General features: G+C 44.5%; 3 protein-coding genes across 3 annotated transcripts; all 3 read left to right on the top strand.

Annotated features, from left to right (window-relative positions):
- Positions 1-51: 51 nt before the first annotated feature.
- On the top strand, positions 52-1,158 carry LOC101761477 (probable glutathione S-transferase GSTU6). The gene is made up of 2 exons (XM_004983794.2): positions 52-423; positions 521-1,158. The coding sequence occupies exons 1-2, from the start codon at positions 97-99 to the stop codon at positions 899-901; spliced, it is 708 nt and encodes a 235-aa protein (XP_004983851.1). The 5' UTR covers positions 52-96; the 3' UTR covers positions 902-1,158.
- Positions 1,159-3,077: 1,919 nt separating this feature from the next.
- LOC101761093 (probable glutathione S-transferase GSTU6) lies at positions 3,078-4,119 on the top strand. The gene is made up of 2 exons (XM_004983793.1): positions 3,078-3,468; positions 3,575-4,119. Exons 1-2 carry the CDS (start codon positions 3,148-3,150, stop codon positions 3,965-3,967), a joined length of 714 nt encoding a protein of 237 aa, XP_004983850.1. The 5' UTR covers positions 3,078-3,147; the 3' UTR covers positions 3,968-4,119.
- A 6,208-nt stretch (positions 4,120-10,327) lies between these two features.
- On the top strand, positions 10,328-11,434 carry LOC101760689 (probable glutathione S-transferase GSTU6). Its single transcript, XM_004983792.2, has 2 exons — positions 10,328-10,737; positions 10,810-11,434. The coding sequence occupies exons 1-2, from the start codon at positions 10,411-10,413 to the stop codon at positions 11,176-11,178; spliced, it is 696 nt and encodes a 231-aa protein (XP_004983849.1). The 5' UTR covers positions 10,328-10,410; the 3' UTR covers positions 11,179-11,434.
- Positions 11,435-25,320: the final 13,886 nt, after the last annotated feature.

Genomic DNA, 25,320 nt, shown 5'->3' with positions numbered 1-25,320 from the left:
GGAGGTGTTGTACATTATAAAAGAGTTCCCTTATCGTAAAACCTTCTCAGGGACACGCATAGGAACAGGACAACCACATACGCATCCACGGTAGAGATGACCGGAGAAAACGCCGAGCTGAAGCTGGTCGGGCAGTGGGCGAGCGCATTCGTCACAAGAGTGAAACTTGCTCTCCACCTCAAGGGTCTTAGCTACGAGAGCATCGAGGAGGATCTCCGCAACAAGAGCGAGCTGCTCCTCGCCTCTAACCCGGTGCACAAAGCGGTTCCAGTACTGATCCACAACGGCAAGCCCATCTGCGAATCGCAGATCATCGTGCAGTACATCGACGAAACCTTCGTCGGCAATGGTCCATCCCTCCTCCCGGCTGACCCCTATGAACGCGCCGTTGCTCGCTTCTGGGCTGCCTACATTGAAGAAAAGGTCTTTTACCTTAATCTCAAACAACCCCAGATCTTATCTCTGCTTTGAATTTCAAAATTCCTTAGAATTTACATGCTGATGACATGAGCGCACGCAGCTGGTTGCCCCATGGGATCAGGTGTTCAGGGTCAAGACGGACGAGGAGAGGGCCGAGGCGATGAAGCAGATGTTCGCAGCAGTGGATGTTCTGGAGGGAGGCCTCAAGGAGTGCTCCAGGGGCAAGTGCTTCTTCGGCGGCGACAACGTCGGGTACGTGGATGTAATTCTGGGTGGTGCAGCCTCGTACGCCAAGGCAAACGAGGCGCTCTTTGGTGCCAAGCTCTTCGACGCCGCCAAGACGCCGCTCCTGGCCGCGTGGCTGGAGCGCTTCAGCGAGCTCGACGCGGCGAAGGCGGTGCTGCAGGATGTCGACAGGGTGGTCGAGCACGGCAAGTTTCTGATAGCAAAGAATTCCGCCCGGGCTTCTTCAAACAACTAACTGAACCGGAGTGGCGACGGCGACGTGGTTTCTGCTGGGTTGGAGAAAAATATGGTCCTATAGTTTTCTGATTGGATTGCAAATGATACAGTGTGTTGCTGGTGGCTGTATTTGCCACTCGAACAGTGTGTGATTGGTGTAAGGAATAAGCTGAAAAAATGTGGGCGGTCTAGAATACAACTTTTGTGTAGTCATTGTTTTCTCGTGGAGTGTTTACCTATGAGCAACTTTGAGAGATTAATCAGCAAATCTTAACATTAAGAAAGTCACTAGCTGTGCCTCGCTAATGACGGTCACATCACCCACCACTGAAAGAACTAAAAATGTGAGTACTCATGCTAAGTCGGAGACATAACTTGGATGGATAGATTTCACAACAAAGAACCTAACCAACTGAGCATTCACATGAACTCAGTTTTTTTTTATCAAGGATGGCACAAGTGAAAAAAAATTCGTTTTAAAAAAATTCTTATCCGGACGCATGGGTGACGTCCACGGCTTGAATGTCCTTATAGTGTCGATTCCTTTTCTTTTCTTTTTTTAACTTTGTGTATCCCAGCTATGGAGAGGCTGAGAATATTTCAAGTTCATTGTATCATCTTGTTGTCATGTTTTTGTAATCTATAAAGCTTCCATTTTTTTTAGAAAAAACGTGAACTCATTTCTTTGTATCAATATTTCTTTGTTTCAACATAGTACAAGAGGTATGAGTATTTCTTTCTGCACAACATCCTTCTCATTACCTTGTTTTTTTCTGAATTTCGGTTGCTCGTCATTGTGAATGTACGCCAAACTTCATAGCGGTTCGTGTCCTTTTGGGAAAAATATTAGGGTTCCTATTTAACTATTTGGCCATTAATAGTAAATGTAGTTCATTATAATGTACAGAAAAGCATGTGAAGCGATGGCGAGCGCATGATCCATATGCAATATGAAGAATATTGTAGGTTCAAGTCCCACTAAACATGTTAGGTTCTTTGAAACATGTCTAAAACACGCCTTGGTATGTAAAAGGACATGATACTTTTGAAGCTCACAACTTCATGAGCCAAAGAACTGCATTGTGCACTTGTGCTGCGGGTAAAGCACCTCTGTTCAAATCAACGTTTCCTGTAAATTTCTAAGAATTTCAACGAGTTTCAAATAGTTGCAGCAAGATAAGGAGAGTTTCAAACCAATTCGTCAAAGTTAAATGGTAAGATGATCCATGTTAAATGACTAGTTTGACAAACTCTAATTGAAAATGTTTCAGGATTTTTAATCCTGGAGAAACTATCAAATTTATGGATGTTTTGTCTTCTTTGCTCTCATTCATCATGAAATTGTTATTTCTGAGATGTAGCAAACAAAATCTATCGAAACATGAAGTTGGCTTTCCAGACTCCAGAGCAGAACCCAACAAATCAGCCTTGTGGACCCCAAACTGTGACGTCTGGAAAGATGTGGGAAAGTTCACTAGTGGCTTTCTTCGACTCGAAGGAATGTCTGGAGTGCTACGACGACAGATTTGGTTAACCCAAAAGGCGAAAGTCAATGTGAACATTAACCGATCTGTTCGCTTCAGCTTATTTGACTGGCTTATCAGCCACCAAACAGTGTTTTTCTCTCACAACAAATCAGTCGTTTCAGCTTTTCAGCCGGCTTATAAGCTGAAGCGAATAGGCTCATGTAAGCCCCAGTTTTATGTGGAGAAATTGGAGCCACAATGACGGGGGCAACGATGTCAAAGCTGGACCTGGGCAATCACCATTTCGCATGAGTGATGAGTCGCATGCTTCTCGCGCAAGACAGACGACACCAATCACCTGCCATTAGTGCAAGCGAGGTTTCCTCTTTTCAAGAGCTCATGCAAGACTAGTACATCCAATAAGTGAAAAAACAAATGTATGTGATGGAACCACTTCATATTAGAGGGAGAGAATAATTTGTTTCCCCTGCACCAGCGCTAAACTCGGATCGCAAGGCCGGGACTTGCAGTGCAAGTCAGGAGCTTGATTTTTTTATTAGAATAGATCTGGAAAAATGCTCCCCGGCCTCAAACGTTGGCACGAGCATCAGGGATGATGCAATTTTGCCGTTGCTGCCATCCATATCGTGACACCATATACCCGATCGCACAGGCTCCATACATATACTGCTCGTCTCGCTCTAGCCAAACCTGCCAAACTGAAGCGGTAGCAAGCAAAGAATCAAAGAGGCGCAATCTCAAGCACCCAATCGCTTATACTAACTGTCCAGGACAGGAAATGGCCGGAGGTGAGCTGAAGCTACTTGGCACTTGGGCGAGTCCCTGGGCTTGCAGGGTGAGAATTGCTCTCCATCTCAAGGACCTGAGCTATGACTACGTCGAGGAGGACCTCGAGAACAAGAGCGACCTCCTCCTTACGTCCAACCCCGTGCACAAGAAGGTTCCAGTGCTCATCCACGATGGCAAGCCAATCAGTGAGTCGAGTGTCGTCGTGCAGTATATCGATGAGGCCTTTGAGAGCAATGGTTCCTCCCTCCTCCCCTCAGATCCCCACGAACGTGCAATTGCTCGTTTCTGGACCGCTTACATGGACGACAAGGTCTCACCATACACTAATTTCCTTGCATTAATAATAGCTCATTGCATTTCAGGTTAGTTTGACATTTTGATATTGATACATGCTGCTCACATCCATGTGTGTGCAGCTAGTGGCGGCGTGGGTAAAGGCGTTCAAGGCCAAGACGGAGGAGGAGAACTTGGAGGGGACCGAGCAGTTGCTCGTGGTGGTGGAGACACTGGAAGGTGCCCTGAGAGAGTGTTCCAAGGGTAAGCCTTTCTTCGGTGGTGACAGCGTCGGGTACTTGGACGTCATGCTAGGCGGCCTCCTCTCGTGGCTGCACGGGACCGAGGCGCTGTGCGGTGTCGAATTCTTTAACGCCTCCAAGACCCCGCTCCTGTCGGCGTGGGCGGAACGCTTCGGTGCTCTGGAAGCTCCCAAGGTCTTTCTGCCCGACGTCGGCAAATTGGTCGAGTTCGCCGAGGTGAGGCGCGCGCAGCAGGCTGCAGCCGAGGCTGCGGCTGCTGCCGCGAAGAGCTAGACGTCGTGAGTGCAGTCTGGTTGGAGGGAATGTTTGGATGATAAATAATGGAAACAGAATAAAGGTTTCACGGCAGTGTCGTTCGTTGTTGTCCGTGATTACTTTGTTCATGTGACGCTAATATAGTGAATAACGAAGTTCTGTTCTGTGTTGATGATGTGCCTCGCATTTCCTAGCAAGTTGTATGTTGTCGTGCAACTGATGGACTTAGCTTGCTGCTTTAAATGTAGTACCGTTATAATCCGATACTCCGAATTATACGTTCAAGCCCTCATATTTGGAAATAATATAATATTATGAGTAGTCTAACACTACCCTGCACTGTATTAAAAATAAGATAGATGACCTCGTAATAAATTCTACATGACCATAAAAACTTCGGCAAATTTCGGCGATGTCGATGGGAACCGATAAAAAGATTAAAATGAAATTGAGAACCGAGAACTCGATAAAATTTTTGTGATGCTCACTGCAGATTTTTTATATGTTCAACTAGAAAGGAGTACAAGCAATTATTGCTCTCTCTCAACTCCACTCGATCCGTGAGACCCTCCTTGCCTTATGTAATAATCTAGTGCTATGAATTATCGAACGTTTATAATTGCTCCTCACAAGTTTTGAATGAGATCTAATGTTGGCTTGACTAAGTTCTAACAATAGAACTAGCGGTCAAAGTATGATCCCAGTCCTACAACAATCTACGCCTTGAATTTTATAACACCCTGACCTCCAAAGTCATACAGCCTGCCTTTCCGAGGGACGAGGCAACATACACACATTCGTCCTCGCTTCATATAAAAGGGTTAGCCCGTAAGTGTTATGGTTGGAGTACAAAGATTTATAAGTTGATTCCATCCTTACTCAATTAGTAAGGTAGTACCCCTCTGTCAAAAAAACAAGTCATTCTAAGTTTGTCTTAAGTCAAACTTTCTCAACTTTGACCAAATTTATAGAGAAAAGTATCAACCTTTATGACATCAAATGGGTATACTATGAAAATATATCTCATGATGAATTCAATGGAACTTGTTTCATACAATAAATATTTTTAGCTTTTTTATAAACTAGGTAAAACTTATGAAAATTTGACTTAGAACAAAACTAGAATGACTTATTTTTGGGATGGAGGGAGTATTAAAGAAAATGTGCACACAACATTCATTAGTCACTATTAGATCATCCAAGTTAGACCAGGTGTCAGTACAACCCCACACTCCACCCCCAGAACCTCAAAGGATCTAGCATCCTTGTTGGTCAATTTCGCCCACACTTGGCCAAATATCCAAGAATATTCTCTCTAGGCGCACATCCGTGCCAACATCATATGCCATGTCGTGCATCCCATCCGGGCCCACACGTATCATATGCTCGCACACCGATCTGTATGCGCAACAGCGAGTACCAGCTCTTCTATGTAACACCCCATCCTCCAAAGCTGCACCACCCAGCCTTTCCAAGGGATGGGCACGCATACACATATCACCCTGCTTACACTTTTGTCCTCGCTTCGTGTAAAAAGGTTAACCCGAAGGTGCTATGGCTGGTTGACAAAGGCTTATAAGTTGGCTCCACCCTTGCTCAACTAGCAAGGTGGTACTAAACATGCGCACCTGCACTCATGGGCTACACTGGGCCAACCAAATTAGGCCGGGTGTTACATTATACCACTGTAACACCCCTGCCTCCAAAAGCTGCCCTCTCCAACCCTTCCGAGGGGCAACCCCACATACATGTAGTATCTTAATCGAAATTTTATCATCTTTTTGTGTAAACGGAGGTGCTATGGCTGGAGGATAAAGGCTTCACGCTATCTTAACTAGTGAGGTGGTACTAAACATACGCACCCAACGCTATTGGACTGTAACACCTCTGGTGTTAATCATGTGCATCATTGCTAATCTTGAGCATAACATGTCATTAGCATTAATCATGCACGCATAATTTCTTTAAATATTATTTAGTTGAAAGTTCTTTAAATGGCTTTTCAATTGAAGGTTTATGCTAAAATTCAGATTAAAGTTTAAAAAATATAAATATGAAATTCATGCCCAAATATTGCTTGAAAAGTCAACTAAACTAAAATTGAATCATGAACAAGTTTGCAAGTTCAAACCAACTCAAGTCTGAAATTCAGAGGTTGTTGAATCAAAGTTGTTGTGTTGGAAATTCCCAAAGTTGTTGTGTTTGACTGACTTTTAAAATTTATTTTGTTTAAACACTTAACTTTTGATCAACATAAAACTGATAGTTCTTATCTACTCCCTCCTTTCCAAATTATAGGTCATTTTGGCTTTTCTAAATTCATAGATTTTGTTATGCACTTAGACATACCTTATGTCTAGATGCATAATAATATCTATGCATCGAAAAAGTCAAAACGACCTATAATTTGGAGCGGAGGGAGTAGTTTCTAAGGAGTATGATCTTGATGTGCAAAATTTTGGTTTAATAGTTCAAATTTGAGATCAAATTCCAGTCAAAACCCTGTTTCAATCTCAACTCTGAAAATCCCAAAGTCTGAAACTCTAAACTTTAGCTTTTGAGTTCTTGTTTTTCTCCCACTTTTGGATTAGATTATCTGCCAATCATTTCACCAAAACATCTATGAGCCTCTGTGAATCTTGTAGCTCTATCATCCACTTCCCGTTGTGCTCCGCCCACCCAATCGCCAGGAATCTCGGTTTCCGCGGCCGCCCGTGGTCCTCCCCCCGCCGCCGGCACCTCACCGTCACTAGCCCAACTCTGATACGCTCTGCCCGAAATAAGAACATAGGTGGGCTCATTGGGACCCACCGGTGCCCGCGCGCCCGTCTCCCCGCCTCGGCCGCTGGAACAGCCGCCGCCGCCGCTCGCCGCCGGCCCGCTCCGGCCGTCTTCCGGCTAGTTCAGGTAGGTTTATAGATGTGCCTCATAGTTCTGGACGTGTAGGTGCTATCCCCGTCGCCGAAATCCTCGCTGCTGGCGAGTACCCGCCGGTCAAACGGCCGGCACCATGGCCTTGAACCGGCGAAGGTCAAGTTGACCTAGGTCCTACTCGTCAGGAATGCAGTAGTTGTTGACTAAGTGGATCTGAGTAAAGTACATTCCTAGGGTTTTTCGAGTTTTAAATTTTCTGGTAAATAGATAAATCGGCTGAGAATTTGGAAAATGCATAGTAAAATGTAGAAACATGAATAAAATCCAAAACCAATTTTTTGGCTCTGCCATAAGTACATCTACACATTACAAATACTGGTGAAAGTAAAATGACTATTTTTGCCCCAGCTAAAATTATGTGCTTGTTTAATAGGTTGATAATTGTATAAATAATTCTACTGCTTCAAAACTGGTGAAACTAGTTTTGTTAGTTTTCTAGTGTTATGCATGATCTAAATTTCGAACTTGAACTCGTGTAAAATTTAATTTGCATGCTGTTTTATATTTATTTCTTGTTTACTGCCTGAAATCTTGATAAAAGCATAGAAAACAGTAGGAAAAGGATAAAAATATGAAACCAATTTTTCTGGTCCTTTCATGAGTATAGATAAACAGGAAAAATACTTTATGGCATGAAAAAGATGTTTATGGTGATAATGAAATACATGTTTTTAATCTCCTTTAATTGAAATAAATAGTTAGAGCAGCTTAAAATTCATGATAAATTCATAGTGCTGTAATCCTGTGTTGAAACCTGTTCTAAGAAGTTTGTGACCAGGAGGCTAACAGAAAAATAGTTAGGCTTTATTTTCTAATTTTGTAGTTCATTAGTAATAGAATTTTAATAGATTTTGCAGTGGGTAAAATTTAATGAAACTTTTTTGGTGACATAGTTATGTGCTAAATGTGTTGCTGTAAAAGTTACATGTGCATATTGTATGTCTAGAGTTAGTTTTGAATTATTTACATTCTATAGATTTTAATATGATAAAAATAATTCCTATAGCAAAAGAGCATGAATTTTTGGCTGAAAAGTAGGTTTCATGTTACACTTCAATTCTGTGCTTTTTCATAATTAATGGAGCTATGGTTGCTGTTCTAGGTGTTGTACCTTCTTTCATTAAGATCCTTGCTTGAAAGAATGTAACTCGTTTATATGCGGATAAAATTCATCCAAACAACTAGGATCTGTCTAATTAGAATAAGTACTGTTTTAGAAAAGTGACCATTGGAATTTATACCAGTTCTAAAACATTTCTATAATTGTACTTGCTGTTAGTATAGCTCTCACATTAAGATGCTTAATACATTAGGTAGACCATTTACCTTATGTTTTGAAATAAAGCTTTGGGAAGCAAGTAAACTTTAAGAGAGGTGTCTTTGGATGGCTGTAGCTTAGTCCTTTTTTTACTTGACTTGTTTATACCATTTTGTGCTTCTTTCGTATACTCGTTAGTTGTCTTGTGAGAACTTGAATGGATTGCTTAAAGGAGTTAACGAAAGAAATTCGTTAGACCAAATAAAGTATAAATCTAAACACACTCACTTGAACCAGCATGTTTTCCTTTTATAGTTGTTGGTATGTTTTTCTACTCGGTAAATGAATGCCCAAAATAATATGAAATTATTGCACTCTTTGATCTTGCATTGCATTCTTGCATTCATGTAGATTCCGTAGTTGAGGACGTGGCGTACCGGATCATGGCGGAGTAAGGACGAAAGGACCAGCTGGAGTAGCATGAAGACCCGGCCCAAGGTCGGAAGGGCCCAAGGCCTAGTTAGCACTAACTCTATTGCTCTTGCAAGGCTAGCCCCGGAGCATAACCCCTAATTTCAGTATGCAATGATTATTTATCTAAGCATTTGTGCATTAAGTTTCTAGGAGTTGATTGAAACCTTAGATGCATGATCCATAGGTTCCCTTGGTCAATATACTAGCATGTATAGGTCGATAGCTTTGCCATGCTTAATAGAACTCGTAGAAGTCGAGTGATTTCCTATCACTCGTGAGATATAGGATCTTGGATACTTATGGCAAAGGTATTTGAGAATGAATCATATGAGAAAGAAAAAATGGAGACCGGGTAGGGAATTATGTTGGTCTTGTGAATGAGGATAATATGATGGATGGTACTTGGTGTCCCTTCCTGTGTCGATTAAGTCCCATTCGTTGTTGGCCCCTTGATCAAGTTTTGAACGTACTAATCACACGTTGGTATAAAAACCTGTAAAACCTAGTACTTGACTCGCACCGGAAATTTGAACTGTGAACTGCTACTCCATCCAAATTGGACCGGGTGTTACAACTCACAGCTCTAATATTTTGAAGTCATAATTCTAAGCCTTTAAAATCATCATGGTCCTCCATGAATTTGCTTCATGTCGCCCCCACTTTTGTTTTCTATTTTTACTCCACCTTGGGAGTGGCCTCACAACAGGGCTCGTGCACATCACCGGGGATTCTAATTTTGTTTTTTGAATTTTTTTGTCCCCAGCAAAACATTGAATTTCGTGAATTTTTGGTCCAAATATGGATTAGAAAGTGTGTTTTTTGAAGAGATCAAAATTCCGGGCAAACAGTAATTTCATTCACCATCTAAGGCCCTGTTTAGTTGCCCGATTTTAGCCAACCAAAATCACCGTGCCAGCACTATAGCATATTGTAGCATTTCGTTTGTATTTGTAAATTATTATCCAAACATTGACTAATTAGGCTCAAAAGATTCATCTCGCAAAGTATAACAAAGCTGTGCAATTAATTTTTGATTTCGTCTACATTTAGTACTCCATGCATGTACCACAAGTTTGATGTGATGGGAATCTTCTTTTTGCATAGTGTCAAAGTTGGGATTTTGGGGAACTAAACAAGACCTAAAGGACCAAAATTTTGGCCAGAGTTTTAAACACTGCACATCACCATGACGTAGGTATTGTCTAGGTTGGTACACGGACCCTCCACGTGAGAGTTCCTTAGTGGTGAAGTTTGGTTAGCCACACTACTTTCTTCTACCTACCTTGGTGCCATAGAGATACCATCATTCCCACTATTCAGGTAGCGCGTTTGCCTCTTGCACGAATCTTAAAGAGGAACATAGCAAACTGTTCATGTTTTGGAGCTCTACGCGCGTTCTCGTCCTTGACATCGTGCCGCATTGTGACAGGTTGCACCCCTTGTTTGATTTCTTTTTCTATCTTCCTCGGCATTTGATATCGTCTAAAGCTCATTCAACGTTCTCCTCGGTTTTACGTTCAAAAATAAATTCAACGTTCTCCCATCTTATCTGGTGCAGAAAGTCGTTGACGTCAACGTCTGCACAAGCGTAAATTAATTAATTCAGCTCTGAGAAAAACAATAGCAGACAGTACAACCACAAGCATCATCTATGACGCATTGAAATGGGTGCCTTCATTGACCATTCAACTACAGCACTCCCATCACCGATACGTAAATCCCCAACACGGGAGAAGCTCTAGAGTCGGAAACACGTGCGCTCGCACACACACGCATCCACGGTAGTCACTTGGAGATGGCCGGAAGAAACGGTGAGCTGAAGCTAGTCGGGCAGTGGGCGAGCCCGTTCGTCACCAGAGTGAAACTTGCGCTCAACCTCAAGGGCCTCAGCTACGAGTACGTCGAGGAGGACCTTAGGAACAAGAGCGAGCTACTTCTAAGCATCAACCCGGTGCACAAGTCAGTGCCCGTGCTGATCCATAACGGGAAGGCCATCTGCGAATCGCAAGCCATCCTGCACTACATCGACGAGGCCTTCGCTGGCGCCGGCCCATCTCTTCTCCCCGCCGACCCTTACGAACGCGCCGTTGCTCGCTTCTGGGTCGCCTACATTGATGACAAGGTCTGTAGGCTAATTAATCTCGCATACCCCGTTGCTTAACTTGGAAATCATTTATATGGCTTGTGGGCACAGCTAGCACCACCGTGGGATCGGGTGTTCAGGGCCAAGACGGACGAGGAGCGAGACGAGGCGATGATGCAGATTTTCTCTGCGGCGGGCGCTCTGGAGGGAGGCCTGAGGGAGTGTTCTAAGGGGAAGGACTTCTTCGGCGGCGACAGCGTTGGGTACGTTGACATCGTTGTGGGGAGCTTAGTCCCGTGGGTGAAGGCGACCAGCGTGCTCGCCGGTGCTGAGCTCGTCGACGCCGCCAAGATGCCGCTCCTGGCCGCGTGGATGGACCGGTTCGGCGAGCTCGAGACGGCCAAGGCGGTCTTGCAGGACGTTGACAGCTTGGTCGAGCACGGCAGGATGCTGATGGCAAAAAATGCCGCCCGGGCTTGAAACAACTACGGTGGTCTGAGTTTGTGGCCTGCATCTGTCAGTTGATCGATGTGTGATTAGTTTCATGCTCAAACATGTATGTTCTGTACTTCTGTAGGCTCGCAGAATACAGATTTGTACGGTCATTCTGTTCTTCTCTTGGAGTGTCTTGTATGTTTTCTGAACCCGTTTCTCTCTGTCAATGTGTTCTTTGTTTTCAGAACAGTATAGAGGTAAGACTTTCTCAAGCTAATCAAATTTTCAACAATGTCTCTGTGTTGTTTCCTCTCCCAACAGTTAATGTTTCTTTTTATGTTTTTCTCTCTCCAATGATGTTTGAAAAAAGTGATGAAGACATGGCTAGTGCATGACACGGGGATTCTGGAGAATATTGTAGGTTCAGGTCTCAGTGTCCCACTAAAAAACATGTTAGTTCTTTCAATCTTGACTGAAACGCACAATGGTGAAAGGATATGATATTTTTTAAGCTCACGACTTCGTGAACCAAAGAAACTAGAATTTCAAATCCCCACACGAGGGAAACTGTGAGATACCATTGTGCATATCCTGTGGTAGCCCTTCGGATTCCGAAACTAACGGTTTATTAGATAGCTCTTTTACCAGAATACTACTACTCAGTGGTATATAATATAGAAAAGATTTAATCATCCATTATTATGAATAATTTAGTAATTATTACATTGTAAAAAGTAAGATTTCAAATGAAATGATTTTATAGATTCTATGCCAGTGTAAATATTATAGTGATGTCATTTGTCTTCTTTTACCATGATACCCTTATATTACCTATACAGCTATACTACTTATGTATACTACCTATACCACATGTGGAGTTTTGTAACATACAGTTAATCTTGACCATCGAATCTAGTTCTTTTCGAACACTAGTAGTCCCTCTGGTTTCGATTTAGAGGTCGTCATGGAGAAACTCCCGATTTCAAATCACATGTCGTTCTGATAATTTCCATTCATTCTGGACTATATTGCCCTCGCGCGTGCATTGACGTAGCTCGGTCCCGAGGCTGGATGTGCTCGCTCCCGAGGCGGCAATTAAACTACGCCACGCTGCCCTCCCGTCTTCCCCACTGCTCTTTAAACCGCACCGCGCGTTGTTCCGCCCCTCTCTCGCTCGCTGCGCGCCGTTGCTAGCTGCTCCGCCTCTCTCCCTCGCCATGCGCCGTTGCTAGCTGCTCCGTCTCTCTCGCTCGCCGCGCGCCGTTGCTAGCTGCACCATGGACGCAGGCTCCATGGATGGGAGCTCGAAGGTCGTCGCACCGGCGTTCGTCGATGCAGGTTCAGTGGATGAGAGCTCACAGGTCATCGCGCCGGAGAAGGAAGACGATCACTCCATGGATGTGCTCATTGTCCCTGATTCTGAAGGCAAAGACGACGACGTGTGTTTGTGCAAACGTTGCGTTGAAGTACATGGTGTGCAAGACATTGAAGAATGTTGTTGCGTTCGCAGGGACCAGAGCAGGTGCTCTCGATGTCATCTCATCCACAGAGACTATGACCTTACGGCATGGATCATAGACGGCTTCGACAAATTCGATTGTGAGTTATACATTTCCAACATCGATGAGCTTCAAATGGACAGTGAGACAATCATTTTACCGGACAATCAAATCCTATTAAAAAACTAAGAACCGATGACATACTAAAAGGAAAGTTGAAGGGGAACTAAAGAAAGAAAAAAAGTAAAGCATTACCGATGTCATTTTCCAAAGACGGAGGTTCCAGGTTCATAGGAAGGCTGGAATGAATTCACCCATTTTCTATACAAACTTTAGACCTTAGATGGTGCCTTGCTAGCCTGCTGTGCGTTTAAATAGGCTGAGATGAAAACAACTGAGGCAAGGGAACGAAAAAAACGAGCACCATGCACAACGGGAACGGAAAAAAGGTGCCATGCACGGTGTGAACGGAAAGAAAAGCCGCTATGCAAATAACCAGCGCGCGTCCACAACGCCATGCAAAATCGTCAAAAGTCACATAAACAAGCAACTCAGGAATCGAACCTGCGGCCTCAAGAGTCCAGAACAAATGCGCTAGCCACGTCGGTGGAGAGATGTTGTTATATTGAAACGACTTCAAAGCATATTTAATAAGGACAATTATAGAAGAATAGATCCAAATTAATTACACTTTGGTATGCTAAATCTTGTTCTAAACGACCTCTAATTCGAAACCGGAGGGAGTATATCCTAGTATTGTGTATAATGAAAGAGTTGTCTCAACTAACGTTTCAAAACATTTCAGCTAGAATCAAACAGTTGCAACATGTTTAACCTTAACGACAGACAATGAGGGCTCCTTTGTCGAGCGATCGACTCGCACATGGGCAAGGACAGACGATTCTGGATTGATTTGCTAATTTTTAATCGATTTCGCGGAAGGATCAGATGCGGACAGCAGCAAACGCGAGGCCGCGAGCACGTTGCTTGATTTTGCGGCGACAGGATAGCAGACGCGGAAGCCGATTCATTTCTGCGTGATTGCCTTGCGTCTGGTGGCTATATTAGCAGGTCTGCTGAGCCTAGTTGCCTCAAATAATGCAGCTACACGTACATACTTTAGACTAACTACGTATAGAATCTTGGGCCCTCCACTAGCATGTGCCCTTGGCCTTCGCCCCTAATGCCCTATGGTCAGAGCCGGGCCTGACACCCGTAGGGATACCGAAAAGTGAAAGGCAACCGCTGTCGGATCGACCGGAGACAGGAGAAGTTACGGGCGACCGTAAATTAGAATTCCCCGTGCATGATACATGTGGATTCTGGAGAATATTGTAGGTTCAGGTCCCAGTGTCCCACGAAAAAACATGTTAGTTCTTAATTTCAATCTTGACTGAAACGCACCATGGTGAAAGCTGAAAGGATGTGATATTTTGAAGCTCACGACTTTATGAACCAAAAACATCTGTTTTTTCCGTTATAGTATAAAACATGGAATAACATATGTGAAAGCATGCAGGGACGGAACCAGGATGAACACCTCGGGGGACTAAATAGTAGAGATTAAAGGTTAGAGCTATATAAATTAATAGTGATTTGAGACTTTATCTACAGTATTTTAGAGATAAAATCAGGCTCTCGGGGGGAACTGCAGCCCCCTAGCCCCCCCTGGATCCACCCCTGAAAACATGATATGTGATGTTCAAGGTGTGCCGCGGTCAAAAAAAATTGTGATGTTCAAGAAACAGATAGGAAAGTTCACTAGTAAGATATGTGAGGAGTGCTTGGGCGACAGGTTTGGTCCGGTTGGTACTCAAACGTCAATGTTACAGCATATATGCCACAGTTTTATATAGTGAAATGGAGCCATAATGATGGGAGCAACTCCGTCAAAGATGGACTTGGGACAATATATATCATCTGGCATGAGTGATAAGTCGCATGCTTCTCGCGCAAGACAGGCGGCGATCACCAAGCAGTAATGCAACTGCAGAGTTTTTCTCTCTGTATTTTTTCCTTTCAAGAGCTAATGCGAGAGTTGTACATAGAAAAAGTGACAACACAACTGTACGGGATGGATCCACTTTATAGAAAAAGTGCACAATTTGGAACGTCTGTGTGATTAGGGATATATATTATGTTATCCAACTAGAACATATGTTCCATTCAATGTCTCTAGAATCTCCAGCATCCATCATTCCTCTGAAACTGCCTTTTCTTTTCGAAAATAGGGCATGAGCTCTACCACTAATATCAAAGAAGAATAGGAAGTTACAGCAAAAGGTAGGACACGAGCTCTGAAACTGCTAGTTAACACTAATCACCGAGCCTCTATATCACTATATGTTGATCTTGAAAATGCTGCCCTCAAACATTGGCACGAGCATCAGGTATGATGCAATGTTGCCGTTGCCGCAATCCATACCGTATTTATGACACACCATACCCCCATCGCCAAACTCCATATATACCACTCGCCTCGCTCTAGCCGGCCCAAACTAAAGCACTAGCAAGCAAACTGGCAAAGCGAAGGCACAATCTTAGGCACCGAATTGCTTACACTGACACCTAACATTGAAGGAAATGGCCGGATCGGAGGTGAGCTGAAGCTACTTGGCACGTGGGCGAGTGTCTAGGCTTGCCGCGAAGAACTAAGAAGCCGCCACCATACGACATCATGAGTGCAGTCTGGTCGGCGGAAATGTTTGGACGATAATAATGGAAACAGAATACAGGTTTCATGGCAGCGTCCTTGATTGTTATCCATGATTACCTGATTCATACGACGATAATGTATTGAATAACGAAGATCTGTTCTATGTTGGGCATTGATGCGCATCACATTCTTGGCCTTAGTGCTTGAATTGTACATTGCCCTTTCGTTTGGAAATGGAAGATGTTTTAGTCTTTCTCAAGCATGAAGTATATGGAGTTTTATTATGGGCCGGACCTAGGCTGCAGCATCCCCGGCCCCTGCGAATGGGTTGCTGGGCACCTGCCACTGCAAGATCGGATTTCCCAAATTTTTTTATTTTTTTATTTTTTTCAATTTTATAGAAATCTATAGTCAGATGGAAAAATTGCAGATTTGGTCTATTGCCGTCGGTCCAGGCGGTGGAAGGGCGTTATCGCTGCCTCAGCTGGCGGTAAAGCCCCCCGCCAACGTTCAGCAGCCGGCGTAACTGCAGGCGCGTGACTGCGGGCGCCAACGTTCAACGCCCTTCTGCTACCTGGGCCGGCGACAATCGCCCCTTTATAAGACGCCCGCGCCCCTCCCCTCTCCCCGCACCAGTGCGTGCCCGTAGAAGCCAGAGAAGGGAGAGGGAAGAGAAAGAGGAAAGGAGGGAAGGAAAAAAAAGGAGAGAGGAGAGGAGGAGGAGGGAAGAAAAAAAAGAAAGAAAGGAGGAGGAGGAGGAGGAGGGAAGAGGGAAGGAATTTCTTCCGTCTTTCGCATGTAAATTTTTTTTTAATCTCATAGTTTAGTTTAGTTTAGATCTAGATTTAGAAATTTTAGTGGATCTGAGATTTAGAAATATTAGTACATGTAGACTTACAAGTAATAGTGGACGTAGATTTAGACTTGGAAACTTTTAGCTATTTTTAGATAGGAAAAAGTAGATTAGTTAGTATATCTGATTTAGCATATACGGTAAAATAGAGTCAGTATTATTAGATTTAGTTGTTATGGTAAATGGCTAGAATAAATGAGTTATTAAATTATGTTTTTTTGGTAGGTATTCGAATAGTGTTTTTCGATAACAATATTAAATTTGTTTGTTCTGGTAAATCACTGCGATAAATGTAGTGAGTAAATTATAACTTTTTGGTTAGGTATTATAATATAGTTTTTCGGTAATATTATTAGATTTATTTGTTGTGGTGCATGTCTATGATAAAGTTAGTTAGTAAGCTCGGTTTAGTGTTATATAGTTGTTTGTTTATTCAATTGAGGTCGTTATTGTAGTTAATTTATGTATAGTGCTGAGAATAATTTGGACTGCCTGTTTCATGTATGTTGCCAGGCATGTCGGATAGTGTAAATATTCAAGTGTACTATGGACCGGGGGAGATTAGATATGATCCAGAAGGGGTAGATTTCAGTGGATTCCCCTGTTTTACCAAGTGTGTTCCAAGAGCAAGAGAGAGAGCTTGGGGGGCATATGCAAGTGGCTCTGTAGGGACTTAGGTGTTGACAGAGATCAAGCGGATGTGTCAGTGAGGTTTGTAGTGCAAATACGGCCGGAAATAAACTTTTGGGAGTTGGTTCGGCTTGAAGGAACTTCGAGGTATTGAGCTTACATAGATGGTTTCACGAGAAGAGGTTTACCAATCATATGGTATGTCCAATTTTTCATGAAGGGTGGACCTAGCACTCATATTGAAGATCAAGTCAGAGGAGATGAAGTTGAAGCGGAAGAAGATGTGCAAAATACTGTGGGTGGAAACAAAGAAATTGATGACGAAGAACAAGAAGGTGGAGATGCAGAACATGATGTAGCACCTCGGGAACCAAATGCATAGGCTGATGAGTGGGAAGAATTTCCTAAGTTAGTAGAGCAGATGGAGATGGAAGGAGGGGAGGCCGGATGATGAAGATGATTATCCTGTACCGCGAAATTGGTAAAATTACGACCATTCCACCCTACAGGTAAATGTGGGGGAAAAATATTGCTTGGGAGCACAGGGAGAATGAGGTATGCATGGGGGCTATGTACCAAAGTGGGGATGAAGTGAAGGTGGCTATTAAGAGGTGGTCCACTTTGTGTTTGCGGCGTCAGTTCAGGGTGGAAAAGAGTAGCCCGAAGGTGTATGATGTCCGTTGTGTGCGAAATGATTGCCCATTCAGGTTGCATGCATACAAGGGCAAATGGAAGGATTACTGGGAGGTGACTAAAGTGGTTGAGCACCAATGCTTGCTGGTTGAATTGGAAGGGACACACCGCAACCTCACTGCTGAATTTGGTTCTCAATACATGTACCCTCAGATAGTGGAGAATCCAAGCTTTGAGCCCAAGTCCATTATCTGTGCCATAGAGGAGAAGTTCAAGTACAAGATCAACTACAACAAAGCTTACCGTGCTAAGCAGAAGGCGCTTGAGATGAAGTGGGGTACGTTCAAAGCATCCTACGACAACCTTCCTGCCTTATTGCACACCATTTGCCAGAGAAATCCTGGAAGCTTCTACGACTTGAAATCATATCCAGTTCTTCAGTTTCCAAGCAAACAGGTCCTTCAGCGGTCATTCCTTGCGTTGGGTCCTTGCATTCAGGCTTTCTGGCGTTGTCGACCAGTCATTTGCATTGATGGCATATTTCTGACTGGAAGGTACAAATGGACAATATTAACAGCTATCGGAACGGATGGCAACAATCAGGTGTTGCCGCTTGCGATCGCTTTTGTGGAGAAGGAGTCTAGAGATAGCTGGTACTGGTTTCTCGAGAGGGTGAAGAACATGATTGTATTGGATGTCGAGGGGGTCTGTCTCATTCATGATCGGCACAAAGACATTATACAAGCAATCGAGGACCTACAGAATGGAAGTCAAGAGTGTTTCAGGGTGCCGATATGGCTGGACTTGAAGAGTCGGTGGTGCATGAGGCATATGGGTGCGAACTTTCACAGCCAATTCAAGAACAAGACCCTTACGAAATTGTTCGAGCGCCTATGCAACCAGAATCAGGAGAGGAAGTTTAACCTGCTGTGGAAGAAACTTGAGGACCTCACAAGGAAGCAATGCGAGGAACTAGCGAAGAGGGCGGTTAATAGTGAGGTCGACCAACCTGTGTCTCTAGAGGACGTCGGGCTCGATGGTCCAAACGTCAGGTGAAGATGGGGAAGATCCATCAAGACCTTCTCACAGTGGATTGAGAATGAACCGAAAAAAAGTGGGCATTGCTCTTTGATGAAGGAGGTGCACGGTGGGGTATAATGACGACAAACCTAGCTGAGGTTTACAACTGGGTCCTGCGCGGTGTTCGGGGCCTGTCCCTTGTTGGTATTGTCGAATTTTACCTTTACCGCACCATGGAGTATTTCAGGGAAAGGTACCAATTGGCTAATAAGTCCATGCGCGACAACCACGTAATATTTGGGTACAAGATGACAGAGTACATGGAGGAAGCAATTAAGAAAGCTCATTTGCATCGTGTGAAAGAAGTGGGAGCCGTGGAATGCGGTTCGAAGTTGTTTGCAGGGACAAAGTTCAAATGGGCGGGAGGCGTGAGAGACACACACATGAGTGCATCATCAGCAATGAAGGTTGTGTTTGCTCTTGCCACAAGCAAAGGTTGCTACACAGGCCTTGCACCCATATCATTGCTGCATGCTTCGAGGCGAGGGGCCTCCAACCCTATCGTTTTGTGCCGCACTATTTCCTCAAAGAAACCATATGGCAAACTTGGATGAACGAGGTTTATGAATATCGTTTGCTGGGAGACTTTGTCAATAATCCAGGTAATGCCACCCGCTACATTCCTGATCCTGATCTAGAAATGTTCCAAGGAGTGGGGTGACGTGGGAACAGACGTATCCATAATGACATGGATGAATCTGAAGCTGGTCCTAATGTCCGTCTATGCTCCAAGTGCCACGAAGCCGGTCACACCTACAAGAGCTGCCCGGCAACGACGTATGCAAGTGCTAGCACCCAATCTGCATCTAATAACTAGTAATGTAATGTACTGTCTACCTTCAGTTGTGTTATTGTAACTTCATTTGTCATCCTTAGGTAGTGTAATATAATGTTTATTTGATGGTGTGGACAAGGACATCAAGTATTGTAATATTTATCGTGGACCCTTCTATTTGTATTGACTCGTATGTGCCGTAGAGTTATGATGTTTATTTGCAATGTAACGTAATGCAATACTATATTTTCTTTGGGTGTTCAGTGCTTATTTCTTTCCATACTTGTGTTGCAGGTATGGCGTCGCACCCAGGTCCACAGGGGGTCGAGACCCCTGAGTTGCTGGACCCTACCATGGACGGCTAGCACAGGTCATTCCACTCGGCCGTACTTGGTACCAACCTAGGCACATTTCGGGCTCGTATTCCGCTTGCGACCATGCTGATCGACCGACGTTGGATCCCGAGCTACAAATAATTAGTAATACTTCTATGTTAAGTTGAACGAATAATTTGTGTAAACTAATTCATTTGTTCCGTGGTACAGGTTGCGTGCGGCGGGGCTTCTTCCTATGGCTAAGCTTGTGGAGGGCGACATGGTCGACCGTTCAGCGTGACGTGGCCGCGAGAGACCCACACAGTTGCAGTTTGACATGTCACTGCTAGCAGCTTTGCTGGACCAGTGGCGGTCGGAGACGCACACCTTCCACCTCCCGGTCGGTGAGTTGACCCCCACACTAGAGGACGTCTCGATGCTACTGGGCCTTCCTTGTGCAGGGGCTGCCGTAGCCGTGATGGACGTGCCCCCCTCCTGGCGTGAGGAGCTGCTGGGTCGCTTCGCGGACGTTGCCCGCGTAGATGGTGCCCCCCAGTACACCACTTTCAGCAGCTCCCATGGCCCGACGAAGGCTTGGCACCAGCAGTTCAGTGTGAGTTTCTAATTAGCAGCAACTACAAATATTTTGTGGCCATTTTTTTTATTGTTGACACAAGTACGAAATTGTTTTGCAGGCCGAGTACATGAGAGAGGACGCAGACGACGCCACAATAGCGCGTCACTTGGAGGCGTACCTGTTGTGGCTCTTCGGCTGGACCCTCTTCTACACGTCGCAGGGGAACTCGGTGCCTAAGCACCTTCTTCCTTACGCGAGGGCCATTGCGGAGGCCCTGCTCGATGAGGTTCCACAGTACAGCTGGGGTTCAGCTGTGCTGGCAGCCATGTACAGGGGTCTTTGCACGGGCTACGTGAAGGTAACTTCGACGGAGCCTATCTTCCTTGGCTGCCCGCTGCTGCTTCAGCTTTGGGCCTACGAGCGGTTCTCGATAGGGCGACCTCGTGTAGACATGTCCCTCTACCCTGGGGGTTTTGACGAGGACGACGTCGACAGACCCACGATGGGGTTGTTGTGGTGCCTGAGGAGGGTACGGTTCTTCCACTACTATTTTTCGATTCTTATTACAATTTGGAATTTCTGAGGTCCTAACTGAGAAATTGTGATTACATTTCTTGCAGGCGGCTTGGATGGGGCTTCAGACAAAGAAGTCTTACCCGGACTTCATCGGTATGTTCGACGCTCTGGTCGACACTGACGTGAGGTGGAGACCCTACGGCTTTGAGGAGGTGGAGGCTCGTGCCCCGCATGGCCTATCTTCGCTATGCCATCGGGACATGGCGTACTGGATGACGAGAAGGCCACTAGTCTTCAACATCCACGTCGAGGACTACTCGGTTCACCGTGTCATGAGGCAGTTCAGCCTGTACCAGGACTCTCCGCTTTCGGCACCGTCAGCGGTTCCAGCTTCCGTTCACAGGTATAGTCCAGCATTTTCATTCTCCTTGCATTAACAATATTTCATTTCTGTAACTCGTGTAACGATGGTTCTATTAGGGCCACCCGTCAGGGTGGTGGTAGTGGGCCTGGAGTCCTATGGGCTAATAGGATGGTTCACTGGGTCGCCCTGTGGGCGACCGCACTAGACGATGTGGTCCAGGAGGCCCGACCACACGACGCCGACGCTTTCGCAGTGTATCTTAGCTGGTTCTTACTGAGGACCAGGACGCGGGTCCAGCATGTTCCAGCGGAGCCACCGACGGAGACCGCTCCAATCACCCATACGTACCCTCGCGTGAGAGACATCAACTACGACCGCGCGGTAGGCTACTTAAATTTTTTTTACTAAACTTGCATCATTTGGTGTGACTAGCTTGAAATTTTTTCGCTCCCCAACTGATCGACCTTATAGCGGATTTGGACAGGCAGCTGACGTACGACATCGATAACTTCCCCGTGATGAATTTGGTTCAGCAACGATCGCTGCTTACGTGAGTCAGAGATGGCTGCAGGAGGTTCCTCAGTGGCGTTACCTGTCGTGGCAGGCACGGGGACGTCGTCCGTCCACCAGGACCTTCGTACCCCCGTGCGTCCACTCCAGCTCCTACTCAGTAGGCTGGTACGTCTTCTCACCGGCCCATTCATCCGGCAGCAGTCGGCACCTCCTACGTCATACCACCACCACCACCGCCACCATCTTGGCATGCCACAGCAGGTCCGTCCACCGTTCCGCAGATGCAATACGCATGGTCCTCTTATCCTTCTTCAGCTGCACTGGAGCTAGGACCAACAGGTACGTGATGTGTACATATTGCAACTCCATTTTAAGAACGCAACGAAACTAACAAAACCGTTTCCTTTGTGATTGTAACAGGCTACGTAGACCAGGGATGGCATTCGGAGGACTCGCACGACGAGGCAGCGAGGTCTAGCAGTAGTGCTTGGATCGATGACCTTTTCAGAGTGGACCCCGACCTACTCGGTCCCTCCCAGCTGGCAGACACCCCGGGTCCTACACAGGGTGGGACCCAGTTCCTCGGGACACCACAGGGTCCCACACAGGGCGCGTCGTCGCAGTACCTTGCGACACCTCCTATGGAGGGAGCGGGAGGACGTCCGACTCGCGATGTTCACCCACCGGAGCACTAGACGTATGACTGGTAGCAGACCAGAGCAGCGTAGCGGGCAGCAAGGCGTGGTCGTGGTGCCGGCGAGCCTCGTTTCAAGCGAGGATGCATTTAGTGCGTAGGGTGACTTCATTGTACGATTACGATGTGTACGATTATCTTTATGTGCGAGGACTGCTCTATCTACATAATAAGTTACATGCCTTTCATTGTTCGTGTGCGTTTACTATACAAGTCTAAACATTTCCCAATTAAGAATTAGAAGCACACAATTGAAATAATCGATAACTACAAATGAAAATCGTGCGGAAAATAACAAAGTACATTATCTAAGCACAACACAATCAAAGGTCGAACAGTACACAACATTATCCATGAATAAAACATGGACACAACCGCACACAACGGAGTAGTAGCGAATAACAGAGCCTACTGAGTACAACGAGGCCACTTTCCCTTCCTCAGGGCATCGGGGTTCTCCTCCATCGCTGCTTTGGCTCGGCGTGCACGCTCAAGCTTCCTCTCCCTCTCCTCCCTCTCCGCAGCAAGCCACCTCCTTTCCTCCTCTTCCTTGTGCTCTTTCTCTGCAGCCTCCTCTCTGAGCCTCCTCTCCATCCTGTCCTTGCTCTTTGCCGCCTACTGCAATATGTACTGCATGTGCTCCTTGTCCTCAGGATTGATCTCAGTGTCAATCCACTGCTCAAAATCACAGAGCGATGGAGGGGTCTGCAAAAAATGTATTTATTACAAAACAAAAAAAGCATGCAAGATGTCATATGGCACAAAATAGTTATTGCACAACATCAATTCCTCACCATCTTGTTAATGCGGCGCTAACAAAGTGTAGGCTCAAACGCAAAGTCCGAACACATCTAATACCTCTGCCTATACGTGTCCTCTTCATCGGACTTGGCTACCTTGCAAGAATCGCCGCAAAAGCACATGGGCACTGGAACACCACTAGGCATAGGCAAACGGTCGAAGGCATTTCCGGTCAACGGAACACCACTCCACCGTTACCATTTTCGTTGTAAGAACCGGAAGCAACTAAGATTAAATCATACAACTACCGGTTAACGTACAGTGTAATAACGTGCACTGAGATTATCTTGCTTTACCAGCTTTTCCACGCCTTGGCATACTACGGTTGTATAATAAAAATATTAAAAATTCATGAAACTATACTAGTAAATACTTCTAGATCTAAATACTAAACTATGAACTAAAAACCGAATGTAATACTATACTAACGAAGCTATATTTTTAACATCTAAAAGCACACAACATATCCGTAGATCTAAATATTAAACTACAAAATAAATACCGAATCTACTATACATACTAAGCTAGATTTTTAGCATCTAAAAGTACAATGCATTTTTAGATTTACTATACTACGATATTGAAAAACTTACCTGAATCCTAGGAGATTTCTTCCCCTTCTTTCCTCTTTTTCTTTGCTCCTTCCCTTCTTTCTCTCCCTCTCTGTTTCTCCCCTCAAAAACGTCTGAACGAGGAGAGGTGGGTGGCCTGGAGGCCTGGCTAGGGGGGGAGGTTAAATAGGGGGAACCCCCGCTGGGCCAGGCGGCGGTAAGGGTCATTAGCGCCGACCCAGGCGGCGGTAACACCCTGACCGCGCCGTACCGTGGCGGAGCAGGGAGTCAGGTCCTTACCGCCGCCTGGGCCGGCGGCAATAGCCCAAATCTGCAATTTTTCCATCCGACTATATATTTCTGCAAAATCGAAAAAAAAATATAAAAATAAAAAAAATCTGGTAGATAGATAACTAAACATTTATAACCCACAACGAGTCAAATGAACTATCTCAACATTTTTTATATGCAAAAAAGTTGGTGCAAAAAGATGTTATCAAGTGCAAAAAAAATTGATGCATGTAAAAATTGTTGAGCAATAATATTCCTGAATGTAAAAAGTTAAAGAAAAATATTGGTATATATAAAAAATGTTGGTCAACGTCAAGAAATGTTGGTAACAATTAAGTCCGGATTCTCTAAAAATATTGATAAATATCAACAAATATTGATGTATGTCAAAAATATTGTACATGGACTTAATATGGACTTTACAGGAAGGTAATATCATGCATGCAGGCTTTCCGTAAATCATGCATGCAGGTTCCACATCCAGGAAAACACAAATCATTTCTAATATATGATATATAGTCAGCGTTGCTCTTAAGCCACAGCCTCCACGCTTTTGCATCCCAATTTCGGTGAAATTTCGCTCAAATTTTCCGAATTTCGATAATTTCGGTAGTAACTGAAAGAAAATTTCAAAGTTTACTATTACCGTATGCATATGTTTTTTTTGCAAACCTAGTACTATATATTCATATTTTCTATTGTTTATGTTGCATATTCTTCACCTCAATAGTTGTCTAGCCATAAATCATACTAATCATTGTTTAGATTAAAAAATGTAGAAAATCATATAATTTGGTGAAAACTCTAAAATATTTCGGCGAAATTTCGGTAATATCAATGGTGACAGAAAGAAATCCGAAACCGAAATTGTAAACCCTTCCTCATGGAGATTGACCTCGATGATCCCTTCCGAGTGCTGCACATCCATAGATTAGAATAGCCGATCCAGGATCCATGATGACTTAGAGATTTTCCTAATCACTTTTAGACTTATCTGGTCACACCATCATAGGGCTAACATTGATGTAACTACCAATAAACCTATTAGGCCCGTTTGGATCATTGGAATTGAATTCCATCCTAATAATCATAATTTAGACACAAATTAATTAAGCTAATATAATTGTATGTGGAATATAGTTGTATATTATAGTTGGTGATATGGGAGAGATACTTGTATGCTGCACTTCTACTATAGAGAAGCGAGTCTAAGAGCGTGCTATAAGAATTGAATTCCATCTAATAACCATAATCTATAGAATCAATTTCCATCTCCCACCCCATGAATTTAAGATAGGCTTATATCTAAACTTTGGAAAGTTGTGGAATGCCACATTTCAACATAAATTAGCCTACTCCATTAAATAGATTCCAATTCCTTGGACGGGGCCTTATATGATTGTTGAGACATGGCCGGCCGGGGCCACCTCTCATTGCTGG

This window comes from Setaria italica, chromosome IX (assembly GCF_000263155.2).
Source record: "Setaria italica strain Yugu1 chromosome IX, Setaria_italica_v2.0, whole genome shotgun sequence".
Classification (NCBI taxonomy): Eukaryota; Viridiplantae; Streptophyta; class Magnoliopsida; order Poales; family Poaceae; genus Setaria; species Setaria italica.
This window is presented reverse-complemented; position numbering and strand designations above follow the sequence as displayed.

Bases quoted from the DNA above. Each gene is read 5' to 3' on its own strand.
- LOC101760689 (XM_004983792.2), top strand. From the start codon at position 10,411: ATGGCCGGAAGAAACGGTGAGCTGAAGCTAGTCGGGCAGTGGGCGAGC. The intron at 10,738-10,809 runs GTCTGTAGGCTA...TTGTGGGCACAG, and splicing joins TCGCCTACATTGATGACAAG to CTAGCACCACCGTGGGATCG.
- LOC101761093 (XM_004983793.1), top strand. From the start codon at position 3,148: ATGGCCGGAGGTGAGCTGAAGCTACTTGGCACTTGGGCGAGTCCCTGG. The intron at 3,469-3,574 runs GTCTCACCATAC...ATGTGTGTGCAG, and splicing joins CCGCTTACATGGACGACAAG to CTAGTGGCGGCGTGGGTAAA.
- LOC101761477 (XM_004983794.2), top strand. From the start codon at position 97: ATGACCGGAGAAAACGCCGAGCTGAAGCTGGTCGGGCAGTGGGCGAGC. The intron at 424-520 runs GTCTTTTACCTT...GAGCGCACGCAG, and splicing joins CTGCCTACATTGAAGAAAAG to CTGGTTGCCCCATGGGATCA.